Genomic DNA, 25501 nt, shown 5'->3' on the forward strand with positions numbered 1-25501 from the left:
ACAGGCCGACAGACGCGCACACCGGACGGATATGTCAAGCGGGACAAGTTGCAGGAACCTGGTGTTCGGCAAGACAGGGAACAAGGGGGTCATAAGTCGACACCGGGATGGCCATCAACGGAAATTGTGGAGCAGGAGCGGAAGCGGTGCGGTGGTGACCGGGGTGATGTCGACACTGGCGCCAGCGGCTGAGCGGACGCGCGCGAGCTGTCCAGGACGGGCGAGGTTGACGAAGATCCAGGCTCGACCGACGACACGTCCGGGGAGGCAGCAGAGAACGGCTGCCGATCGAGCTGGTCGCGGGCTGCATCTTATTTCGCAGTCGGCCCAGGCGAGCAGCAGGACGGCGGGCCCTCATGCCACCACCACCACCACCACGACCCCCCCAAACGGCTCTGGCACTGCCAACACCTCACGCGGGCTTCGGTGAGCGTGTGTGGCCAGGCCATGTGTGGAAGCGCGAGAGTGATCCCCCACACCCGGCGAGGCCCGGGGCCTCACTCGTGCCAATCTTGGCTTCTGCTTTGGTTGGGCGCCAGCTCGAAGCCGACGACCTGCATCTCAGATGGCCTGCGCGGAGCAATGCGACCAAGTGCCCTGTGCCTCACGCTGGTAGCCACGGGGATGGGTGTTCAGTGGCAGCCTCGAGGCCATCAAGCGGCGCCATCATACGTGCGCCAAGGACGCGACGACCGAGGAAAATATGCCCGAATTGTGCCGTTGTTCCCGTGCAACGACGATGCAACTCTTGGCTGGTGCAACCGCGGGGTCTGATACAGCCCCCTTTGGGCGGCCTTGTCCTTGGAAGCAGCCGCGAATGGACGAGGCCGAGTCCTCTCGCCCATCCCCACCGGGGAGCCATGCCCCCTCCCTGGCCATCCCCGGCGTGGGCCAGGTCCCTTGACAGGGGTTCTTGGGTCGGTACAACCGTGTACTTTGTCCTTCCTGGCCCTCGTCTGGTCACAGCTCCCGGGATGCCATGCACGGAACACCCACCTTGAGGTGCGGACTTGCTGACCTCCATACCTCCCATGCCAGTCCCCCTTGGGAAACCTACCCAGCTGGGCGCCACAGCACGCACATCAGCAGGGAGTGGCCAGGTGCTGATCGATGGTTCAAGCGCAAGTAGAGCGAAGGCGGAGCCAGAAATAGTTATCTTGCTGCCAGCGCCCGTTGAACTATTTGCAGCGCCAAGCAGAAAATGTCGAGCAGCCACCGGGTCGGCCAGCACCAAGGACAGCAGCCCATGGTGTGATGGCTGCCGTTGCATACGAGCATCGCATCCTGGTGCGGGGAAGCAGTGCGGCGCGGCGCGGTCTCAGCATGGTTGCTTGTGGGCGGCCGCCCAGGATGGCTGGAACATCTGGGCGCTTGAAACGTCGAGACTCGAGAGCATCCGCGTCGAGCCCGGTGCATTGGAAGCGGGACCGGCAGCCCCGTGGCAGCCCCGATTCTGATGCAACCGCAGCCGTTCTGTATCATGATATCATGAGCGACCGCATCAGCCCTTTGTGTGTGGAACCCCCACTCAGACCTGGCTGGGGCTTGTAGACCGGACGAGACGAACGAGCGTCATGCTGTCTTCGGGCACGGACTGTCGGAGCCGGCTTCTGTGAGCGACTGCAGGTGCCACGGACGTGCAACACAGAGTTCGGTCTGTCACTCAGTTATGCTTCACTCCCAGCGCTCGGGTTAGCCTTTGTCCAGCAACGCAGCTGCACCCGGGCACCTGGGACCAGCGCAAGCACTCTGCTTCCATCCCGGCTTCCGGGACTGAGCTCGGTCTGGAACGCAAAGTGGACGTTACTTTGAAGTTCACAGCACGGGAGACTTTGTTGATTGCACCAAGCACGTCCCCGAGGGGCGGGCGCAGACAGTGCTGTCAAGGGCAATAGGTGAAGCTGGCGGAGCCGTAGGTCATTGACTGCCTGACAGCCGATGCACCTTCAACTGGTCGTGCAATCGAGCAGCCTGGCGCGCCAAGCTGAGGAGCGCGAGTCGTCTTGTCCTCGGTCGCCCGGCAGCCGTCTGGCTTGACTCGGACCGTGAAGCCTGTCGTGATGGAAGGGGGACCTTCACCGCTGTGGATGCTGTTCACGTCCACCATGCCCAACTGTCCCTGTCTCTCGGGGCAATGAGCCAACAGTGCGAGAGGATCAGACACAGTGTAATCTCGCAATGTCTCCCCACAAACAGGCGGCCAGGACAGTGCCAATGATGTGTATGTACTGTACGGCTTGAGCCCTCGCTCCTGCCTACCCGGGGCAACACCAGCGAGCCCGGCCAGGGCCATTTCCCAGCTGCAACTCGCCATTGCGAACCAACATCGTATCTGCTCACGGCCAACAACGACGGGTCATTGTGTATTGAAAGGAGTTCGCCTCAGCAATCATGGCCAGCACGGCAAAGTACCAGTGCTCGTGCCAATGCGATCGATATTACGAGGCCCGCAGCGCCGCTCATTCCTGGTCCCCGACGGCTCCAGTGGGCGGGCAGTGGAACCATCCCGTTTCGAGTGTCGCCTTGCCGGGGTTGGCATCCACGACGTTTCGAAACGCACACCATCTATTCCGGCGTCCGGTGAGCTGAACGACAATGGTTTCGTGTTTCCAAGTTCCTGCGGCCGCCGCCTCAGCCTCTTTGTTTGCCTGGGGTGTGGAGTTGTGCCTCGCGCGACAGGGCAGTCTCAAGCAAGAGTCGAAGTAGCCGTGAAGCCGATGCTCACCGTACAACCGCAACTGCGTGTTAGTCCCGGCGCGACCGGCACCAGGTATCGTCGAGGACCAACATATCACAGTGACTTGGGTAGCTACCGAACGTCCCTGGGATGCCAGTTCACTACTTTCCTGCAGCGAGTTCGGACCATTCGCGAGGTGGAACAGCCAGGGCTGTAGCAAACATGTGAGCTTCTGGACCTGCTTTCAGACCGACCAGCGGGCTTCGTCATCATCTCGATTGACGGGCACAGCCCAATCAAGCTACTGGAGCAAGCCACCACAGGGAGGTAAGCCTCTGATACCCTTCCCTAGGTACTGTTCCGGCTGTTGGACAGAACTCGGTGCATTCTCCATGCTGGCTGCCAACCGCATGCATGCCTCGCAGGCAATACTTTGTACGTGATGCCCATTTATCTTGGCGTGCATCGTGTGATCCCTGCCTCGCTGCGCAGCACATTCATAGCCAGTCCGTGGCGACCCGTTGGTAGGACACTGACTGACAGGAAGCTCACCAACCTCGCAGCCCTGCCACCCCTTCCTGACTCCGATGTCCTTGTTTTCGACAAGGTAAGCTCCAAAGACCGTCGACGGCATTGGTGACAAATCCTGGCGAGACAGGGCAGCTGCCCAGAGCATGGACCCTTGATCTCCACACACACGGGCCAGCCTGCAGGACATGATCGTCAATCCCGAGAACTTGGCCTGGGACTTGCTCACTTCTTGGCGACAATACGATTGCCGACATGCATCAACAAAGGATACTGAAGACACGACATCAGCAAGCCGCGCAAGGCCTCCGGGCTTGTCTCTGGCCCTCGAATTCCACTGTGAATCGTTGGAAAGGTGCTGTGATAAGGGTACCGAGACCAACCGGTCCTTCGATCGCACCTCCTGCTTTATCCTCGAGTGGCAGGGGCGGAGATGACGATACCTGCGTGCGCTATCCACGCCTTTCCTGTTGCCAGAATGGCAAACTCAAAATGGTGACGCGGTTTCCTAGTGCGGTAGTTGCTCCCATAACAGTCCAAGAGGAGCACTTCGCCGACCTGCCTCTCCTGGATGTCGCAGACATAAGTATGAGAGACAGAGAAGTACAACGTTGTACTTTGCCCCCACAAGCGGACACTGGCACAGCTTGACGGATCTTGCATCTGTCGCGCATGAACATGCATCCCTGCCTTGGAATACGAAACCTAAAGCAACACGGCTGCCTCCTGCATTCGCGCATGCCGTTGCGGAGAAGATGCACCAATTTTGAGGCCTTCCACGAGATCACCTTCAGGCCGAATTGCCACCTGTCGAGCAGTAGTCCTGCAATTGCAAACTTCGGCGATGAAAGATGCAGTGGCCCAATCAAACATATCCTCCCCCTGTCCCGGGTTCACTGAGCTGGACACAGATGCATGCAGCAGCGGCGAGAAATGACCGACGGCGATGCCCAAGATACCGACGACTGATCCATCAGGTAGCTGCAGTGTGCCTTCGCGAGGGTTGCCTGACAATGCCTCAGTCAGCGCCTCCAGACTGTCTGTTTCACCTGGTCCTGGGAGGGCGGCTCAGTAATAAGGTAGATCACGACTGGCTCTCTGTCAGCCTGCCAATTTGCAAGGGTACTTCCGGAGCCGTGATTCCGCGGGTGAGTGATGCTCCAGCTACGACGAACACAACGTCGGAGCACTGTCTCGATGGAGGCGGCGCCTTGGAGCAAAGCACGCTGGCCAAGGAATCCTCGCTAGGCCACCGTAGGCCTTTGGACTGCCGACAGCGGAGCGGGCGCCTCTTCTTACCGTCTCCGTGGTTCATTGACTACGCAAACGCATTGCATTATTTGTCCGTTGGCTGCAAAATACGGGTCAGCCTCCGTATGGCCCGTGCTACTGGGGACTGAAGAGTTGGAAGCCAGTGGCGTCTCCATCAGTTCCATCCCGTGAAGGTTCGAGCCGTTCCACTGGTTGGGTGCGCCATGACGCCTTGGCCGTGACATGACAGCCACTGGATTGAGCCACCGGGCCGGGGCCGCTCGTCGAGACTGGACAAGTGTTGTGCCTCGTTTTGGAATCCCGTGAGCCGTGACGACGGTCTCATCCTGAGGATGCGCCTCCAGAAGGGAGTACGTCTCGACTCACCCGGGCGGCTCTCCGCACCGGCTCCTGGATCCAGTCGACAAGTTGTGCAAAGATGGCGCGCAAGTAGGTCAGCAGTGCGGAAGCATGAGACGCGTTTTGCTCCATGCGCTTTCCCAGGCCGCGATCGATCTTGCATGCAGAACAGCGGCTACCAACTCGCCGAATTGATTCAGTTGGGCACGGCGAATTCGCAGCGAGGCCCAGCTGTTGTCACGAACACGAAGGGTGTACACTCTAGTATGCCTGTCAATACTGCCGCCAAAGAGCCGATGTCATTTGTCACACTCTGCCATTCGCTGGCTTGGTTGCAGTTGTCGCGGCGAGCACTGTGTCATTTCTCTTGTGAGAAGGCTACGAAGCAGGCGACGCCCCAATGCGAGTTCTGACGTTGCCGAATGCACGAGCCTGGCTGCAACTGGCTGGGCTGCTGGCCCGGCCGGCCAGGCGCTGCCGAAGGCTCGCCATGTCGTCTGGTACAGAACTCTACGAAGTACTCCGTACTGCATAGTACTGTACAGTAGAGTAAGCGAGGGCAGGACAATGGCGATTGATGTTGGGGGTGGGGAGCCGGGAGTTGGCCGACGGCTGGCCTGTCGAGGGCCGGTCGAGGCCAAGGCTAGGCTATCATCGGGCCACATGGCTTGGGCCTGAGAGCGTGTGAAAGTGCGGTGAGTGCGTCGGCGACGACACTGCTCCTGCGTGCTGCGCGTCACATGCTGCGTCCAAGTACGAACGGGTAGCGGACCCTGACAGCCTGCAGACCCAAAAGTGACGACATTGGCACGACCTCGATCTTGCGTCAAGACCAATGGCGAGGTCGAATGTGGACATGATTCGGGCGGTCGGGACTTTGGCTGTCAACCAGTGCAAGACTGAGAGGTTGTCTCCGACACAAGCGCCCGCCAGGCTCGAGCTGAACCACGTTGGTCTGTAGAACCAGCAAAGCACGACGACTCCGCGACGCCCGGTACAGCGGGCTGGGCTCGAACGAAGCTCCACACGCCGTGGAACACCAAGCGAGAGCAGGGAACGAAACTGTTTGCTGGCTTCTGGAGTTGGCTGCCAATAGACATTCAACTGCTGAGACGAGATCGTGTTGGTGCGGTTTTGTTGGAGCGTCTGCCCACCTCCCCAGCCAAGGTAGTGCAGCCCTCCCGATCCATGGTGACCCATGTGCACCACAGTTTTCGAGAGCTTCGACGACTCGTCCAGGTCTCCGAGACTCACCGCAGCCGCGTGGGCTGTCACGGTTCCAGCGGGCTTGCAACGTTCTCCGGGAGACAGGCTGGCGAGGCATCGGTCTTTCTCGCGCCGATCGGTCGGCGGTAGTGCAAGCGCCCGCCACTCCTCGCGTGTGTCTCGGGCGGCGCAGAACGGGCCGTGATGGAGAGTCAGAGCAGTCACCCGCTCGGGGAGTGAGTGGATCACCGGCTGTGACGCGCTGCGATCCGCGTCTCCGGGTTGCACTAATAGTCTGCAACGATGCCACCACTTCGCTTGCGCTCACAGTGCATCATCTCCGGCGGATCCCGTAAATGCCCCGACGGCGTAGCAACCGTCGGCATGTGTCGGTTTTCACTCGCGAGGGTGCCGGGTTGTTGTTCATCAGCATCACAAATCAGGCCCCTTCTGCGGAGTGCTGAACCATATCGCCTGGAGCGCGGTGCCGCAGGTTATCTCAACGGCACCTTTGCTCGGCTCCAACTTGGCGCGGTAACGGATAACTTTGCAACAACTTCTCACAAAGTCGACTACGTATCAGGAGTCAGGACCGCTGGCTTCCCGGCAGTTGACTTTGCGAAAGCCGCACAAGACGAGCTGGGCTCGGCGGACCAACATGTCGACCAACTAGTATTACTCTTGTGGCTGCTCGGAAGCGAGCTGGGATGTCCTTCGGGAACGATTTTATTTGCTATTTCAGAGCAACTAAAATGGGCGCTGCGGCCCGGTCCTGGCTCAGCTGTCAAGCACAACTGAAATTGCTCCCCCCAGACCAGGCAACCTGGGGCTCGACATGATCGACGCCGCCGCCGGGGTAGCCCAGATTGTTGGCTGCACCATCTCAGGGGACTAGGGGGGCAGCCGCGCATGGCCCGTAAGCCCAGCAACCCCAGTCTGGTTCCAGCATCCGCTACGGCCAGCCACACCAAGGCCAGCAGGGATGGCTGATGGGTGGGGGTTCATTTGGCAGTTGCTCACAGAGCTTGGGCCGCTGTCCGTTCACGAGACCCCCAGGTTGGTTTGCTTGGCTGGGGTGCAAGCCCCGGTGGCTTGCCGGCCGGAGTCCATGGAGATGGAATGCCCGTGCGCTTGCACGAGTACCGCCACGCGACGCCAGGTTCAGCTGCGAGATAGGTGGCCTCAGGGGCTCTCGCGTGTTCCAGAGATGGCAAAACCAGGGCGGCTTGGGGGCTGGGTGCGCCACCGAGTTGAGCTGTCTGTGAACCGGCCGAGCGCTTCCCCGGAGTCGCCCTCCGGAGCCGTGCGATGCGGTCAAGAGTCAAGCGGCACGACAAACCAGTGAGAAACGCCTGAGATGACCCGTAGAGGCTGGTGACCACTGTCTCGGGCCTGGACTGCGCACGCCGACTTCGCATGGCCCCGTTGCGACGGCACGACGGACATGGCCCCCTGCCAGACGAGGAGCAGAACCGTGCATGACGGAGCAGCCGTGGTGCCAGCGGGATGCCTCTTCAAGAAGGACCCCGGCCGATTCTGCACAAGATGGAGGGACGCCTCCGGTCCGGGATTGGCCAGCCGTGCGCGTATCGAGCACCTGCGTGCGCGGGGATGCACCTTGCCATGCTCCATCGCTGGCCACTGGACGACCGACGACGCCAACCAGCCGACGACTTACACGTTCGACGCAACTGGCCCGAGTCCACGACGGCGCCGTCACAACTGACACGCCTGCACAAGCCTATAGCAGATTCAGAGAATAGGTTGAGCTATTTTACAGCCAAGCAAGCCACCGTTCGTCCTCCAACATATCAACCAACTGCCCTGCCTTAGCGCTCTCCAGTCTCTACTGACACATGGCAATTATGTTCCGGGACTTGCGCAGCCTCTCAGCACCAAGTCTGGGAACAAGTAGTGACAACGTAGCTCCAAGGCGGCCAGACACGGCTGTCTCGCGTCTCCCTGCTCACCACATTCCAATCCATTCCGTTCAGGGAGGTCCTTCATCTGCTCAGGCGTCAAGCGCACATCATACATCTGTTTCTCAGCCGCCTATTCCAGGTCATGGGTTGACGCGGCCCCTAGGTGCCCGTCAACCATTACGCCACCAACATGCTCGCTAAAACCGTCCGCTAGACGCGCGAGCGAGCCGCAGGTTCTCTCTGCTCGGCTTCTGAAGTTTCCGGCTGGGCCTAGGGTCGGCGCGAGGGCCGAGAGACATCCTGGCCTTGTGCGCGGGCTCCGACTTGGGTAGGTTCCTCAGCTCGTTCGTAGCCGACGGCATGGAAGGCGCCGGCGATCGCGAGGGCAGTCTGGATGGCGATTGTTTGTCGATGAAGCTTTGGAGACCCATCAGACTCTCGGAGCTCGTCGTAAGCCCATCTCGACTCTCATCGATCTGCTCCATCTTGTCTTTGAGAGCGTGTCCCTCGCTGGAAACCTTTCGAAGACGTCTTGGCTGCTCATTCATTCTAACTGTGCCGGGCGCTGGCCTCGCTCCAGCGTCTCCGCCCGACTGCTTTCGTCCTTGAGGGGCAGCATTGGTGCCCTCTGCGTCATTCTCGTTCATTCTAGACCGGCTGTACTTGCGGAGCAGGTTGCTGAACGATGAGGGACCCCGGATCGTGCGAGCGTCCCTGTCAGCGGAAGACGTAGATGACTTTCTTCTGTTGCCGGAGCTCTCCGCCACTGTAGCGAGGCGGGCAGCGGTATCGAAGCGCTGGAAAGCAAGCGGCGTCGTGGACCTGAGCGCAGCTGGCCTCCTCTTGACTCGATTGCCGGGCGACTGGTCAAAATGGGTCGCAGGAGAGACTGGTACGGGGATCTGACTGCCGGAAGACCTGCTTCGGCTTCCAGGGGTTGACGCTCTGAGTCGCGGTAGCATGGTAACGGAGCCATCGGCCTTGGACTCGTTGAGAGCAAAGCTGCTGTCTCGCGAGGACAGTGTCTTTGCCGTAGCTGGATAGCCACCGGCAGAGCTGCTGCCGTGGCCGGCCCTTAGCTGAAGGGCCGGGGATGAGGCACTTCTGCTTGCATCTCGAGCAGGAACTGCTGGCTCCGACTGGACTCTATGTCTTGGAGACATCAACTGTTGCCTCTTTTCCTGTCGACGGCGCTTCGCAAGAGAGTCCGACGGCGGCGAAGCGTGTCCTTGGCCATACGTGTCCTGCGCCGGCAAAGTGGGCGAGTCGGGCAGCACCGAGCGCCTCTTGTGCTCAGCCTTGGAACCGCTCGGCGTGAAGCCAGACTGGCTCTCGCTCTTTGGAATGACAAGCGAAGGAGCCCAGGTCGAGTCGATTGTAAATTCGGACGACGATGGTGACACGAGCGCAGACGCCGCGCGATGCTGCTCGAGCATGCCCTGTTCCATGTTAGTAAAGTCAGACCTCAATGCAGCCCTTCTTGGGACGTTTCCTCGGGGACTGGGATGACGTACCTTCTTGGTGGGAGTAAACGCTGTACCAGGCTGGATCTGCGAAGCTCTCTGTGCAAGGCTATCTCGAGCTATGTCGGCATCTCCGAATTTTCTAAACTCTGCGAGCTTCTGGCCGATTTCGTCGGAGAGGCCCTGACACATGATGGAGCAGCGCTCCGCGTCACCCTGTTTGGCCTCTGGAGAGCGTTGTTTCTTGACCTTGAGGGGGGCTGGATGGAGGCTAGGCTCCGTGGTGGGAGTGGTCTGGTCCGCATTGTTGTCAACTGCTGAGCCGGCTTGTTCCAGCTGCCCGGACATCGACTGCCCCACGCTGGGCCTCTCGAGAACCCCCTGACTATTGACTTTAGACCCGGCTTCACGTCCGACATTTACCAACGCCTTGACCTTGTCGATCTGTTTGGGACTCAATGACACTGTAGACGCGCGTCTCTTAGACGACGACGCATAGGACACGGGGCTGTACTCGACCACGGGCCTGGCCAATGCTGGCGACAGCAGCACAGCAGATTGGGAGGGCGAAAGCGGTGTATCTCCACGTCGGCCGGTGTCCGATCCAACTGTTGGGGATGAAGAGGGTGAGTACGCTGGAGCGGATTTGGGCGTGCTCGGTCCAGCGACGTCAACCCGGACGGCCGTGTCGGCGCTCTCGGCTGAGTAGAGAGACGAGACTTCGGCACGGTTGAGCCAAGCCATTGTTCCGGCGTGGTCATATGGTACAGCGACGCCGACTCCAGGCTCAAGGCGAGTCAGACTTTCAGCAGAACGCGATCGAAGTCCCAGCAGACTGTGCTCAGGCTCGTCGTTGTCTGATGATTGTTCTTCTGTAATCTGCGTTAGAAAGCTGTGTTGAGGGAGCGAGAAGCTTCGGCTCTTGCGCATGTGCCTCCGGTGGCTCGCTTCGCTTCTGCTGGGGGAAAGGCTGTCATTGCCATCGTTCATACCCAAACGCGCAAGGTTCATGACTGAAGGGAACAAGGTGGTCATGCCACCAAGGTTCAGGGACAGTCTAGGGCAGGGCGCCGATGGCGGCTCGTCCCTCTTGACCGTCGTCATAGACTCGGCATCTGATTCATCTTGTTCCTCGGGGTCGGCGACCTGCGGTAGGGCTTCGCGGTTGATGCTCTTCGGGATGGAGGGAACGATGAGAAAGCCCTCCCAGTTGCGGGTCCAGTGCCAGTTCTGTTCCGGCGGTGGCAGCTGACACTCGCGGCCCTCGCGCTCCGCGGCGGCTTTCTCGAGGAGATATGTGCGGGTGTATTCCATGGGCGATATTCGCGGGGGTGCCAGTGCAAAGCTGGCGGGATTCTTGTCGACTTTGTCGTACGTCTCGACTTGCTCGTCGATGCTCTGGCTCACGGGGCAGGATGGGCTTCTCGACGAGGTTGGCGTGAGGCGGCCAGAGCTGCCGGACGAGGACGTCTTGTGCGAGCCTTTCGACTTTGGCAAACGTAGCTCCGGATTAGAGTATTTGGTCTTGAGCGCTGGCCTGCCGCTGCTCCGGCCAAAGGCCGCGGAGAGAGTGCCATTTTTCTTGCCAGACGGCGCTGCGGCTCCCGTCGATGCTTCAGAGTCGGCCTGCTCAATTCGGAGCTTGCGCTTCTCGAGCAGCTTGGCCAGCCCCTTGGTAAACGCGGGCTTGAGAGACTCCGGAATGGGTGGCAGTGGGGGGACGGGAGGAGCGTCCGACTTTGCGCTCGTGAAGCGTCTAAACGCCCTGAGCCCCTTGCTGGGACTCTTGGGCATGATTTTCCTGGCGACCTTGTCCTCGTCCAGGAGCTCGTCATCGCTGTCGAAATTGTACTAAAAGTCTCGACTGGGGATCTGCTTCGGGATGATGAGGCCTAGGCGTGCCTTTTCTGCCGAGCTGAGGTTCATCTCGCGGGCGAGGGGATGCTGGTCGAACTCGGTCGTGGACAGGTCGTCCGGGTATGTCAGTATGGGCGGCGCGGTGTGGTCGCCGGCGAACGCGGCGCCGTCGGTTTTGGACGCCGAGAGCTCCCGCCCGGGCATGCCCTTGAGGAGTGGGTTCGGGACGGGCGGCGCTGAGGCGACTCGCGAGCTGGTGCGCGCCGAGGAGGACGACGGCTGCGACATGTCTGCGAGGATGGTCGACTCGGGGCTCCCAACCGCTGGCGTGACGATGAAGGGACTCGTGGAGGCCGAGCCGTCGGACACTGCCACAAAGGACGAGCCTGTCGATGAGCCGGCGCGTCGTCGTCGTCCAGGCTCCTGGGTGGCGCTGGCGGCGGCACCCTCCATGGCGCCCAGCGCGGAGAGGCAAATCATCTCGAGCTTTTTGACTTCCTCCGAGTACCGCATCATGGCCTCCTACGCCTGTACGTACCCGGGGATGTCGCACCACGCAAAGACGCGCATGTCGATGGCCTGCAGAGCTTCCTGGGAGTGCGGGTCCTCGCCCATCAGGTGCTCGTACACGGAGAAGCGGATGCTGTCCCGCAAACCGGCCGAGTATGGCGTGACATCCACGTCAGTCTCGCACTCGACGATGCTGGTCGCCGGGAAGAGGGCGTTGAGGCGGGCCATGACCTCCGCAGCGGATTTACTGCCCTTGCCTTGGCGCAGGGTGTCCATGAGAACCTGCAGCGGGGGAGATGCGCTGTCAGCAGGGGGGAAAAACGAACAATTTAATACGAATTAAGTTTTGGGAGTGTAGACTTACGCAGGCACGGAGACCCATGTGGAACTGGCGGTATCGGTTTGTTGTCTGATGGTCGAGCTCGTCAATGAGCCGCCGGTGATACTCATCCGGAGTGCCGCCTTTGCGGACGGCTTCGCGGGTCGCGGCGAGGAGCTCCTGGCGATGCGTCTCCACCACGTCGAGGTGGTCCAGGCCGTCGAGCGCACGGGAAGCCTGAATCCCGCCGTCGCCGACGCTGCGAAAGATGGAACCGAGAGCCTCGCTCATCTTCCTGCGTGGGTTGAAATCGCCCGTGGGAAAGGCCTTTTGGTTGTTGTAGATGGAAACCATGCTCTCGGTCAGGCTGGCCTCGAGGGTTGGGTCGTTGTCAAACGCGCGTAGCTTGCGGTGGATAGCCTGCACGTAGCCAACATCGCGAGGACGTAGGGAAATGTCATGATTGTCGACGAGACGGTTGAGGTCCTCGAGGCCGGTGGTGAGCCACCATTCTTCGAGATGCGCCGGTTTTGGGGCCATGGCGATTGCCCCAGTCGCCTTGAAGGCGGCGTTTGCGTTTTGTTGAATCTCCTTGTCTCTTTCGCCTAGCCGGTCTCTGGGGCGAAGGCTTTTCGGTTGACCGAGATGAAAAATAAGCGTTGAGGAGAAATCAGAGGCTCGCTAGATGACGCGCAGTGCCGCGAGACGACATGATATATGTAGGAGGGAGAGGGGGTTGATGGATGGCGGAATTATGGGCGGCGTGGGAGAAAGAAAAAGAAGATGTGCGGGTGGTGGGAAGAAGAGCTGTGAAACTGCGACTGAACAGGTGCGTGGGGATGAGTGATGCGGACGCAAAGCGGTGGCTGGCAGCTGGCAGCCGGCTGGGTTGCCCAGTTGGCAGTGTGGGAGCTGTTCAGTTGTGGCCCATGACGGCAAGTTGCACGCTACAGTCGGAACAGATGAATCACTGCACGCATACGGTCACACTAGGCGTGAGAGCCCTTCAATGTTGATGCTGCTCTCCGACTTCATGTTGCTGGACCCCAGAGGCTCACAACTCTACCAGCACCTGTGCTGTATCAACCTTCACAGAGACTCCACTATGGCGTTTGAGCATGTGGCGAGGCTTTAGAAACTGGCTCATAATCCTTGACCGTATGCATTCGACGGAGCATGAACATTGAAGGCAAAGATGAGACAGAAGGCATCATTGATCTCACCGCATGGATGTCTGGCAGCGCTCGGGAGCCCGCCAAGAGGCCCCGTCTGTTGAACGAAGTAATCGATGACCCTGACTCATTCGTGATATTTTCGTCGCGCTTGCAATGTATGGCATGTGCCGGAGGCGGGGCGCACGCGCTGGACGAGCCCAGACATCAAACACTGAAGCATTTGATCCATGTCGCGAAGCCGCCTTGCGACTCCAGTCTCGACCGTGGCACTGCCGCGTTCAATGCCCTTGGTAATGCATGGCCTGTACAACCCATCGAGGTCTTGTTGACTTACGTTATGGAAATTTTCTTCAAGTTATTTACGGCGTTGGGGCATGGTAGATTTGGGCCGGGCGTCTGGGGGGCCTGTACCTCCCCAGACGCGGCACGATCTCTACAGAACGATGCAATCGGGAATGGAACGTATGTGCGCCTTCACGCCAGTGACATTCGCCCGGCGCATCAGACGCCAAAGCTCGGACATACTTAATCTTGCATCTGGTGTTCTAATTCTATGCTTGAAACTGGCTCGAGTCCGGGCCCAAGCGTCCTTCAAACGCAGAACACAGACCAAGTTTTGCACATTGCAGTCGTCTCAATTATGCTTCTCGTTGAATGGACGTGGCCTGCTTGTCGACACACGCACAGCCGGGAGAGGACGCGAACGATCGTTTATATCTATTACGGGACCACTGAGCCGGTATAAAGAGCAGCGGCTCTTTCACTCGAAATGATGATGCTGGAGCAAATTCCGCACCCGAGTACTGCAATAAGATGAAGCTTGCGATAGGCCTCGGTCTCACCGCCGTGCTCGCTGGCGAGGTGAGTAACATCCAGACGCGGTGCGAGCCATCCAATTTGCTAAAACAGGTGGTCTCAATCAGGTGTTTGGCCTCGTCGCTACGGCCAGAGATGCCGGTGGCTTAGCCGCCCTGGACTTCCTCGAGCCGCGGGACAAGAAGACACAGTTTGACGGCTGGAAAGTGCGCTGCGGCGTGTATGAAGCGGCGAACACCGTCGAATACGACAAAGCAAGCAAGGTGATCCGGGACTACTTGCGCGATCCTCGCTGGGAGAAATCCAATGGTGGGGGAGTGACAATGCAGGGGGGTACTTGCGTAAGACTCGCGCTTTCTGAGCGAGATTGGATTGCGGTATGGGTGTGCAACGAGGTGAGTTCCCCCCGGTGCAGTCTAGGCTTTTATATGCACAGTTGCATTGAAACTTTTCACCACTGGTGGCTGACAAGACGAGCATAGAAAAAATCCTCGGAAAGGTTTGGCCCCTACAAAAAATTTGCAGAGGCCGTCGAAGCCCTTCCTGACGTTGCACGCAAGAAGTGCAAGCCGAAGGATTACGATACACACTCGTTCCAGATCTACGCTCCAGACAATACATGGAGCCTCCTCATTAGCCGCAAGAAGAGCATACATTTAACCTTCACACAGAACCCTCAGGGCCAGAAATCCGCTGTTTAAAAGGGTGGGCTCGTGGGACAAGGCTCTGGTTTGGCTTTGTAGGATGATGCTCTACTCTTTCATAAGCCAGGACGATAGACTTGTGCCCAGTGTATTCCACTGTAATGCCAATAGACGATTTTGGCAGCACCTGCACCTACAAGCGGATTGATGACTGGACGGGCTGCCTGGTTGGACGACAACTTGGCCCAGCCTGGGCGCTGTGGTGATTGTGCATGCCGGGCCACGGCAGCCAGTGATTGATGGGACGCCGATATGTTCTCTGCGAGCGAGGAGCTTTTGAGGGTGCGAGTGTCCGTGTTCAGTCAGTTGTTGTGCGGTCGGGCGCCGGTGCTTTGGCGGACTCGAACCAGAAACAACATTGAACCAATGGAGGCAAACCTCCAAATCAAGAACAGCAATTCAGGCGCGCCAGCCGTCCGTTTCTCTCCCGCTGTCTTGCGCAGGCACGTGGCATGGGCGCGCTGCGGGCGACATCAATCGACGCGGGCAGCTGAAAGGTCCACCTTTTTAGGTGTGAGGCCGCCAACCGGACACGCCAGCCTGGCGCAAAACAGCGGCGCCCCCGGGGGGACGATTTCAATCAACAATTCCCACTTTGAGAAAAGCCACCTCACAGCTACCTAGTTAGTCCGTCTGTTAGGTTTTCCATGCGTGTGGCCCCCGTGGTCCCTGCTCGGGGCGTCTTTAATTAGACGACGACGCCGACGAAAGTCTGCAGTCTGAACCTTCAGTCCGAATTGATTGCTCTGCTCCCTGTGGCCTCACGCAATCCGTTGGCCGCCCGTCTCGTGCAACAAGGCGTCGTTCAGGACCCCGGGCAAGCATCACACCGTCGGGCAGAGAATGGATGGACACCCTGCGCGTCTCGTGAGGCCACGGACATGATGCTGCTACCCCTGCGACGCGCGCGCCCTGTCCGGTTGCGGGCTGTCGCCAGGCATTGCCGCGCCGACCCGCGCCCGGCTGTGCGTGGCTGCTACGCGTTCTCATCACAGCCCGCCAGGAGGAATGGTGAGTCCATCTGCTCCCCAAGTCTCGATCGGGAAATGCATCCTTGCAGCCATCTGCCGGCGATGCGACAGGGAGGAGCCGCTGCGTCTCGGGAAGCGCCCGAAGTATGGGGCTCAACGGCGACTCTTGCATGAGGCGCCGCAGAGAGTCGACGATGCCGACGCGAAGATCCATTCACTGACAAGCAGCAGCAGAACAACCTCTCCCAAAAAGCACCAAGTCGGACAATGGCAACAATGGCAGCAAAAGGCCCGACGAGCCGTCCGTCTTCGCCAAGATGGGCGAGTCGGCAGCCACCACCTTTGCCTCCATCCTGGTACTCGGCCTGGGCTTCGCCGCCGCCGGCTACATCTACCACAAGAGCTACAAGATGCTCGTCATGCAGAAGATGACCCGCGCCTTCAAGCCCGGCGACCCCGTCCTGGAGCTGGCCGCCATCGGCAAGGACGTGCCGCACGCGCACAGCCATTCCGATGACGAGCACTGGGTCGTCCGCCCCGAGCAGACGCACATCGACGACATTGTCAGCGGCCGCGAGGTCGGCCACTACTACCTCATCATGGGCGACAAGGGCAGCGGCAAGAGCAGCATGATCATCGAGGCCATGCGCAAGAACAACGGCGACGGCGTCGCCATGTTCGAGGCCCACTCGGACCCGGAAATCTTTCGCATCCGCCTCGGCAAGGCGCTCGACTACGAGTTCCACGAGGACTACATCGGCGGCTACTTCAGCGAGCGCGGGCCCCGCGAGTCGACGGCCCTGCTCGACATCGAGCGCGCCCTCAACAAGCTCGAAAAGGTCGCCATGCGCCTGTTCCGCGAGCGCGCCAAGCCCCTCGTCGTCATCGTCAACCAGATGCACCTGCTGCGCAACGACGAGGACGGCCGCGACCTCATCGAGCTCCTCCAGCAGCGCGCCGAGCAGTGGGCCGCCGCCAACCTCGTCACCATGGTCTTCAACTCGGACGACTACTGGGTCTACGAGCGCCTCAAGAAGCTGTCTGCGCGCATGGAGGTGCTGCCCGTCACGGACCTGCCCAAGGCGCAGGCCATCAGCGCGTTGCACAAGTATCGCATGCGCTACTTTGGCGAGCATGTGCCCAAGGCCCGGCTTGAGGAGGTGTACGACAGAGTCGGTGGCCGGCTCAGCTTCCTGAACCGCGTCGCAAAGAGCCGCGACATGCTGGGCACGTGCGAGCGCATCAAGGAGACGGAGAAGAAATGGTTTCTCAACCAGTGCTGGATCCTCGGCTCAGAGATGGACGACGACGTCATGGACCAGCAGAAGTGGGCTGTAAGTATACGGCGGGCCTCATGATGAAGCTATTGATGGCTGACTGATGTGTATCGCAGGCTGCCGCGATGGTGCTCGCGCAGGCGCTGGTCGACAAAGAGGGCGACATGGAGCGCACGTACGACCCCGTGGTCGGCCACTTGCTTCCCTCGTATCCCTTCCACATCGCCCAGGAGCTCATGACGCGCTGCGATTTTATCCGCGACCTCGACCGCATGAACCTGTTCACCATTACCAGCCAGGCTGACGTGCGCGCCAGCAGCGTGCCTATGCACCTTGCGCTCCGCGAGATTTGCGCGCAGGAGGGGTTCCGCAAGCACCTCGAGGACACCATTGAGCGCATCGGCGACATCGAGAGCTTGGGCCGCACGAGAGAGCTGGTGGCCAAGGACCTGGTCCTCGGCGGGCAGTACGACATCACCACCGGCAGGGGGGCTATTACGGTCAAGTTGAAGCAGGCGGAGGAGGATGACGATGACAAGTGATGTTGGATGTTGACGCTCGACGGACGGTGTTTGATGAACGATAGACATGTTTGCATGTACAGATGCCTCGACAGGATATTTCATTGCCAATTCATATTCATTAGATTTCATGCGTCGCGTGTTGACGCGTCCAGTCTAGCGACTCCAGCGACTCGAGCCCATGCCCCCAGGTAGGGGCGCGGCGGTGGAAGCGGTCGTGCCTCGCTGCCTGAGTTTTCAGGCGCAAACTCAAGCTCACCAAGTCCGAAGCTCGCTCGACGCGCCTCCAATTTTCTCCTGGCCGCCCCACCCACGCCAGCCAGCCAGCTGCTCGAAGCCAGGTCGGAAAACCGTAACCCAGCCTCGCGACCAGAGGCCTACCCTTGACTGATGTCCACTACCAGCAGCCGATGGCCTGACTTTCGCTTTGCATCGACCCTGCGATCGTTGATGGGATCGCAGTCCGCCGGGCTCGAGCGACAGGCACCGGCGCAACGCGAAACCGCTGCCCTTTCTCGCCAGGGAGACACCGCGCTGGCTCACGGCCTCCAGGGTAACGCAAACCACGCAGACATGGCCGACCTCGACAACCAGATGCCCGAGGGCATGGACGATTTTGCCAGCGATAACAACGAGGACGCGTCCATGGCAGGCGCCGAGGTCGACTTTGGCGCGCTCGAGATGTTTGACAGCAACGCGAGCCAGGTGTTTTCCTCCCAGGTCAACGCGCCCTTCCCTTCGAGCGGGCATGCACCCGAAGCCATCATGTCCGAGGACCCGGTGCCGTCAACGTCCTCCAAAAAGTCGAAACGCGATAAAAAACACCGAAAGAAGAGCTTTTCAGCCGATGTGGAGTCTTCGCAGCCGGTCATTGAGGGCGACGGCGGCAAGAAGAAGCATAAAAAATCCAAGAGGCGATCGACACGCGAGCCAGAGGTCCCCGACAGCCAGGCCCAGGCCATTGCTGCTTCAGAGCCGGATGTGGTGGCTGCGGCCGCTGCAGCTGAGTCTGATGAAGGCGACGCGGCCGTAGCCGGATCACCCGAGCTCAATGGCGACGGCGACGCTGCTGCTCCATCGACACATTCCAAGAAGAAGCGAAAGCTTTCCGACTCGGCCGACGGCAAGCGACGCAAGAAGCGACGATCACATGGGCAGGAAGGCGCCGGAGGAGATGCCGCGGTGAGTACCGAAACAACGGCGGCCTCGACGGGCTTCCTGCACCGGAAAAAGGACAAGGGCATCTCGGTGGAAAGTGCCATCGAAGAAGAGCAGGCGGCCGACGCGGATCCGCAGGGGTCGCCCACCGTCGCCCACCTCCGCCGCCGAAGCCAGTCCCGCGAGGCGCGATCACGAGAGAATAGCATTCCTCCTGCGAGTGCCGAGCGAATGGAGGTTGACCTGGGCGAGCCCGAACACCACGCCGCTCCCGCTGACGCCATGGACATCGACCCTGACGTCGAGACCCTTGCCCGAGAAGCCTGGAACGAGCATAGAAATGGTCAAAAGGCGCTTGCAGACGCGCAGGAGCAGGCCATGGCCACGGAGGAGCAGCCTCAACCCGAGGCTACCCAGGACACCCAGGCAACGACATCGCCTCGGAGAACACGGTCGACGCGGAAGAAGTCCAAGCCCACTTTCTTCGAGCAGCCTCCGCCCGAGATTCCGGACGACGGCGCAAACCGCCACGCACTGGCGGAGCTGCCCTCCCCCACAGCCTTATCGCCGAAGCCTAGGAAGCGGTCCAAAGCAGCCGCCAAGAAGACGTCCAAGGGCCGGAAGCCGAAGCGGGAAAAGCTGTCGCAGTCGATGCGTGGCGGCTCTCAAGATGATGGCGAATACGAGAGCTCGCAGCCTTCTAGGAAGAATCGCCTCATTGGCTACACCCAGGGCCGCTTCTCGGACGACGAGCTTGCACGCATCGCCAAAGCCGTAGAAGGGTTCAGAGCGGAGCATGGTCTCAGCCAGGAGCAGGTTAATGCAGTACGTCAACCGGCAATCCCTTGCGCCGTGGCCGTGATGCTAACAATGGTAGATGGTTCATGCGCCTGGTGGAACAACCGCTGGCGACGAGCATGCCCAACTCTGGGTCCGCATCTTTGCCGAGTGCCCGGACCGACACCGACAGAAGCTCATCAACATTACGCGCAAGAAGTTCCACAACTTCGTCGCCCGCGGCACGTGGACCGCGGAGCAAGATGCCGAGCTGAACGAGCTCATCAGCGTCCACGGGACCAAGTGGTCCAAGATTGCCGCCCTCATCAACCGCCACCCGGAAGACTTGCGCGACCGGTATCGCAACTACCTTGTTTGCGGCCCTTATCAGCGCAAAGACGCCTGGGACGAGGCCGAGGAGGCGCGCCTCACGCAATACGTCATCGATGCCATGGAAGCCATCGACGAGCTGCGTGGCTCAGAGCCAAACCATCACCTTCTCACGAGGTCCTACGAGGAGCTTATTGACTGGCAAAACATCAGTGAGAGAATGGACCGGACCCGGAGCCGACTGCAATGCATCACCAAGTGGAAGTCGCTCAACGTTCGCGTCAATGGCAAGGACAAGCTGCTGTCTGGTGAACCCGACGCGCAGATCTCGTTTCGACTCGAAAAGGCGCGCCGACAGCTGTCGGCCATGCCCGACGAAGAAAAATACCGTCTGGTCCTCGCTATCCAGGGCACGGCGGTCGGAAGAGACAAGAAGATACCGTGGCAGCGCCTGGTCGACAAGCATTACCGCAACCAATGGCACCGTACGACCCAGATGCTGCTCTGGCGCCGCCTGAGACAGACGGTGCCAGGCTGGGAGACGATGACAACCCGCGACTGCGCTCAGCACCTGATTGAGCAGTACAACCAAAACGGCGAGCTGCCCGACGTCGTCCAGGACGGGTACGACGATGCGGAAGAAATGGATTTCGTGCAGCAGATACCATCCTCGACAGTCGGCGTCAGCGGGACGCAGGCCCAAAGAGAGGGCGGCGAGAAGAGCGCAGAGTTTGTCACGGCGTCGGATGCGGAACAGGATGTTCCCCCGACCAACGGCGAAGCTGTCCAGGAGGAACAGGAAATCCAAATCGACCCAGCCCTGACCGAGACGCCCGACATGACCAAGAAGGCGACGCCTGCCAAGAGGACAGGTTCTGGAAAGCCACCCTCGTCCAGGAAGAAGCAGAAGAGGGCGGCCATTGCCAACATGGATCCCATCGAGGACGCGGATGAGGTCGGCCAGCAGCAGACTGCCGAGCAGCCAGAGAACTCGGACATTGAAGTCGAGCAGCTCCGCCCCAAGAAGACGCCCAAGAAGTTCAAGTCGCCCGCGAAGAGCAAGGACCAGGAGACCCTGCCACAGGCGGCGGATTCGGACAGCGACATGGAGGATATGGAGGATTTGCCCTCCAAGGTTGCGGCATGATTTCATTAGCAATTCGCTATACCACGACGGTGACAGACGGACGAGATGGACGGGAGCGGGCGAATAGGCCGGCGAACACGTGTTTACTATAATGTCACAAGTATGCGAGCCTGGGATCATTCATGGCGAGGCTCGACTGTTTAGCTTCCTACGCGCAATCGAAACAGGAGAGACGAGCTCGGCTGTTTAGCTATATAGCTAACCAAATTCCATGCGATTGATCTTAGCTGTGAATGGTCAACCTGCTACTCTAAGGCTCTTCGCTGGGGTCCGGAGTGCTCGGGTTGTAGATGTCGAAGCCCCAGTGCTTGACAGGGTTGATGTATCTGACGCTTCCAGTCGCGACATGTGCTCTATCGATGGCCTCTACGTCTTCTCGGGGCAAATCGGGCAGTGTCGCAGCAGCAATGTTGTCAAGGATGTGCAAGGGGGTGTATGCCTTGGGGATCACGCTGGTGCCGCGTTGGATGCCCCATTTCAGGAGAACCTGTGCAGGCGTGATGCCTCGTTTCTGTGCGACGGAGGTGACCTTTCGTCGGCTTAGCATGCACGTGTCATACCGTACACTGGGCTCTGGAGGGGCTTACAGCGGCGGAGTGCAGCGGGCCGGGGACGTCTGCGTTGGCAGCGACAGCCGCGACCGGCTTTCCACCGAGCGGAGAGAAAGCGGTTACGTGGATGTTGTGCGAGGCGCAGTATGCCAGGAGGTCATCCTGCGGCAGGTATCTAGCGTCGGGGATGTGTCAGGCTGATGGGACATGGCGTGGAGGGTGAGAAGAGGAAGAGTACGGATGAAGCTCAACTTGGTTGACGACGGGGGGGATGCGCGCGCCGCGGAGGAGCTTCTCTAGCTTTTTGATGGAGAAATTGGATACGCCTTCAATGGAATCTGTTAAGATATGGTGGGCGAGGTAGGACGATGGGTGGTAGATGGGCTACCTATCTCCTTGACCTTGCCGGTGGGGATGAGGTCTTCCATGGCGGCCCACGTCGCGGTGTAGCGCCGTGTTGCCTCCATGTTCATCTTGGGCTGTATTCAGCCAGAGGAAGGTAAGCTTCGCGGACGAATGCAAGCTGCTTGATTGGAGGGGGTAACTGACGCGGCGGTCCGGGTGCCGGACGGTCTTCCACTCATCTGGGCCGGTGCCGATGCGTTCGTATGCGACGGGGGCTGGGTGTCGTGAGTGTCAACTTTGGTTGAATTGGAGCTTTCTGGAGGCATTCAAGCCCGGCAGCTCGTACTGTGCATCAGATATAAATCCACTAAATATAATCAGACACTCCCCTTCCGTCAGCACTTTGCTCAGGTGATTAAATATGGCCCTGTAACATGAACGTACCGTACTCCACGCCCAGGTTCTTGAGGCTCAGCTCCAGCGCCGGCAAGACATCCTCAGGTTTATGATGCGCATTCGCCCTGTTCCCATCTCACGTCAGCATGTCTGCTCGGTCTCGAATGAGCCTCTCGCATTGAGGCGTACAGTTTCGTGACAATAAAGACGTCCTCCCGAGGTCCGCCCCACCGCCGGAGCGCCTCGCCGACGCCCCGCTCCGCGTCCCCGTCGCCGTACATCCACGCCGTGTCGATGTGGCGGTACCCGGCGTGGAGGGCCCGGAGCACGGCGTCGGCGACGTCGTGGGTGGGGTTGACGTCGGGCTGGAAGGTGCCGAAGCCGATGGAGGGTATCGCGCGGCCGTGGGAGCCGATGGGGAACGACGACGCGGAGATGGAGTCGGGGACCGTGGAAGACATAGTGGTGGTGTGCTGTTGCGACATGAACTGTGAAGCAATATCAAGGAGGGTTGAGGTCGTACAAGCCGGAATTGGCTCGAGGTGGACGACTTGGGTCGTATAAGGGGACATCCCCGCTTCGTGGGGGGCAGAGTTGCCCGCGATCCTGCTGACAGAGCAGAAACAACATGGCATGAAGCGCGGGCCGGCTTCGACGACCACATATACGAAGTACGTAGTCTCAGCACATGGCAGAGGGCCAACGACCAACCGGGCAAACAAGCACAGTACGACGCTCGCTGCATGGGGCACAGTAGAACATTGGGGTTAGGCACCCACTGTGATGCCGTGTAACGTGAGCGAGAAGCTGGAAACGGGGTGTGATGGCGAAGCCCCTGCAGGACCCGAGAAGGGATGGAATCCTGGTTGGACAGGCACGCCAAAATCCCCTCTCGAGGCTGAAATCCACAAGTTGTTGCTACGTACTGAATCAACTCGTGTGTGACCAGCCGCCTTTTGAGCTTTGGCGGCCAATGCAAGAGGAAGCTAACTCGACGTCGAACGAGGCGCTCTGCTCTGTATCTCGTCTTTTAAGCTCTCAGGTGTTCTCCCAGCTGACAGCGACTCTCACCTACACGGCGCAGTTTGTGGCACAAGAGCGGAAAATGCAGACGGCACTGATCACCGCGGAGGCTGCTCCTCTGGCCGGCTTTCGACCTCTCCAGGATGGCCCGACGCTGGACGAGGTGATTCCCGGGATCGGAGACAGCATCGAAATAGATCCGGCCATCATTCAAGGTCAGTTGAGTGATACACCTGCGGGCCCTCAATGAGCTGGAGTCTTACACACGTCTTCCTCTTCCGCAGCTTTGCCACCAGGATGCTCTTTTAGCAGGGCAACGGCTTACGGCGCATCGCTGTGGACGCGCACAACCAAAGTGATCACCACGGCCCCTGACGGCTCTGAGAGGAATTTCTTCCTCAAGATGGCAGCAGGCGAGCTGGGACGGCAGATGTTCCGCGGCGAGTTCGAAGGCATGACGGCCATATACAAGACCGCGCCGACCTTTGCGCCGGAGCCCATCGCCTGGGGCTCGTGCCGCGACGCCACGGGCGTGTACTTCTTCCTCAGCGACTTCATCGACATGGCCGACGGCGACCTGCCCGAGCCGGCCGCCTTCTGCAGCCAGCTTGCGACGCTGCACCGCAACAGCGTCAGCCCGACGGGCAAGTTTGGCTTCCACGTGCCGACGTGCAACGGCAACATCCCGCAGCGGAACGGCTGGTGGGACTCGTGGGAGGCGTTCTTCGCCGACGGGCTGCGGTGCATGATGCAGCTGGACGTCGAGGTCAACGGCGCGCAGCCTGAGCTCGCTGAGGCGATGGGGCCCGTGTTTGAGCGCGTCATCCCGCGACTGTTGCGTCCGCTCGAACAGGGGCCGAACCCGATCCGTCCGGCCCTTGTACATGGCGACCTCTGGTGAGAAACATCAAGTGATTTGATCCCACCCCCTGAACAAGAGAGGCTGACGAAGGGCATTGTTGCTCGTAAAGGTACGGAAACAGCTCCACGAACCTCAACACGGATGCGCCCGTCGTGTTCGACTCGGCGGCGTTTTACGCACACAACGAGTATGAGCTGGGCAACTGGCGGCCCGTCCGGAACAGGTTCAACAAGGCATACTTCAGGGCGTACGCGGAGCACTATCCCATTGCGCATCCCAAGGCAGACTTTGATGACCGCATCACGCTGTACGAGCTGCGCTTCAACTTCCACCTCTGCATCATGTTTCCGGGCTCGGCAGAGGCAGCAGAGGCGAAACAAGAGTGAGTCTGCGCGGTCCGTGTCGACTTGAGGTCCACGACTCGATAGCGGCAACAAGTGATTAGTACAGACTTTGTTGAGGAAGTGCCGCTAACAATGCCTATAGGATGATAAGCAACATGCGCTACCTCGCCGGCAAGTACACCTCGGCAGAGTACAATGATGAGCATGTACGAATAGAGAAAGCCAATCTTGCTGCCTTTGAGGCGGACCAGGGAGAGCGTTGAGGCTTAGTTGCAGCAAATGAAATTATCAAGATTGACATATGGGCCCGTCGGTTGTCGGTGTTTGAAGAGTAGTGCTGTTTGCACAGATAGTGAGGTCTAGCCGCATAGATGTTCGGCATCAAACATTTACCTAGCCAACCCCTTGCCGCCCACCTGGCCACACACAAATAAGGTGCGCAAACCTGAGACGGCGAGAGAGCCGCTGCAAACATGTACAGCGGCGGTAACAGCAGCAACGGGCAGCGCGTCACTGCCATCCTATGCCCGCACACCACAAAGAGTTGGCACTGCCCTGGCACAACGAGGAACATCTACTTGACTACGAAGTACAGATTGCCGTCTCCGCCAAAAGCACCACATCAAGTGAACACGTTAGATTCTGCTGCCTCAGGCCATTTATCCAAATGTCGCGTCCCTACATGTCCCCCCTTCAGTGAGCTCATGGCATTGCAACAAGAAACGCGACATGATGTCCGTATAGGATATGCGAATCGACATCGGTCAGGTCTGGTGGTGACACCCTCGCAGTGGCAAGCCAAATGGATCTGGGCCAACCTCCACAAGTAGTGATATGGAGGGGTATTGTTTTCTTGCCCAACCTAGAAGGATACCCAGGCATTGCCGTCCCTGTTTCATTGGGGCTGTTGCCGCCGCAATGTCATGCTGTGTGACAGGAGTCGAAAAGTCCTGCATGGCCTTCCCGAGGAAGGCGCGGGCCGATCCTCAGCATTGGACAGCTTGGGCTCAA

General features: G+C 59.7%; 8 protein-coding genes across 8 annotated transcripts; 4 read left to right on the forward strand and 4 right to left on the reverse strand.

Moving 5' to 3' along the window:
• Positions 1–8141: 8141 nt before the first annotated feature.
• On the reverse strand, positions 8142–11201 carry PLICBS_005394 (uncharacterized protein; the record flags this gene model as incomplete). Its single annotated transcript, XM_018319073.2, has 2 exons — positions 8142–9383; positions 9459–11201. 2 exons carry the CDS (start codon positions 11199–11201, stop codon positions 8142–8144), a joined length of 2985 nt encoding a protein of 994 aa, XP_018181547.2.
• Positions 11202–11258: 57 nt separating this feature from the next.
• Positions 11259–11717, reverse strand: PLICBS_005395 (uncharacterized protein; the record flags this gene model as incomplete). The annotated part of the gene is made up of 1 exon (XM_065600708.1): positions 11259–11717. One exon carries the CDS (start codon positions 11715–11717, stop codon positions 11259–11261), a length of 459 nt encoding a protein of 152 aa, XP_065456780.1.
• Positions 11718–11786: 69 nt separating this feature from the next.
• PLICBS_005396 (uncharacterized protein) lies at positions 11787–12633 on the reverse strand (the record flags this gene model as incomplete). Its single annotated transcript, XM_018319074.2, has 2 exons — positions 11787–12056; positions 12139–12633. The coding sequence occupies 2 exons, from the start codon at positions 12631–12633 to the stop codon at positions 11787–11789; spliced, it is 765 nt and encodes a 254-aa protein (XP_018181548.2).
• A 1448-nt stretch (positions 12634–14081) lies between these two features.
• PLICBS_005397 (uncharacterized protein) lies at positions 14082–14785 on the forward strand (the record flags this gene model as incomplete). Its single annotated transcript, XM_065600709.1, has 3 exons — positions 14082–14129; positions 14192–14479; positions 14567–14785. 3 exons carry the CDS (start codon positions 14082–14084, stop codon positions 14783–14785), a joined length of 555 nt encoding a protein of 184 aa, XP_065456781.1.
• Positions 14786–16076: 1291 nt separating this feature from the next.
• PLICBS_005398 (uncharacterized protein) lies at positions 16077–17578 on the forward strand (the record flags this gene model as incomplete). The annotated part of the gene is made up of 2 exons (XM_018319075.2): positions 16077–17093; positions 17153–17578. 2 exons carry the CDS (start codon positions 16077–16079, stop codon positions 17576–17578), a joined length of 1443 nt encoding a protein of 480 aa, XP_018181549.2.
• Positions 17579–18130: 552 nt separating this feature from the next.
• On the forward strand, positions 18131–20969 carry PLICBS_005399 (uncharacterized protein; the record flags this gene model as incomplete). Its single annotated transcript, XM_018319076.2, has 2 exons — positions 18131–19540; positions 19593–20969. The coding sequence occupies 2 exons, from the start codon at positions 18131–18133 to the stop codon at positions 20967–20969; spliced, it is 2787 nt and encodes a 928-aa protein (XP_018181550.2).
• Positions 20970–21219: 250 nt separating this feature from the next.
• PLICBS_005400 (uncharacterized protein) lies at positions 21220–22722 on the reverse strand (the record flags this gene model as incomplete). The annotated part of the gene is made up of 7 exons (XM_018319077.2): positions 21220–21498; positions 21557–21695; positions 21759–21846; positions 21909–21999; positions 22070–22140; positions 22310–22386; positions 22451–22722. The coding sequence occupies 7 exons, from the start codon at positions 22720–22722 to the stop codon at positions 21220–21222; spliced, it is 1017 nt and encodes a 338-aa protein (XP_018181551.2).
• Positions 22723–23366: 644 nt separating this feature from the next.
• PLICBS_005401 (uncharacterized protein) lies at positions 23367–24753 on the forward strand (the record flags this gene model as incomplete). Its single annotated transcript, XM_065600710.1, has 4 exons — positions 23367–23499; positions 23641–24181; positions 24256–24528; positions 24633–24753. 4 exons carry the CDS (start codon positions 23367–23369, stop codon positions 24751–24753), a joined length of 1068 nt encoding a protein of 355 aa, XP_065456782.1.
• Between the last annotated feature and the right edge of the window lie 748 nt (positions 24754–25501).

The sequence above is a fragment of the Purpureocillium lilacinum genome (genome assembly GCF_023168085.1).
Source record: "Purpureocillium lilacinum CBS 284.36 DNA, scaffold_4, whole genome shotgun sequence".
Taxonomy (NCBI): Eukaryota; Fungi; Ascomycota; class Sordariomycetes; order Hypocreales; family Ophiocordycipitaceae; genus Purpureocillium; species Purpureocillium lilacinum.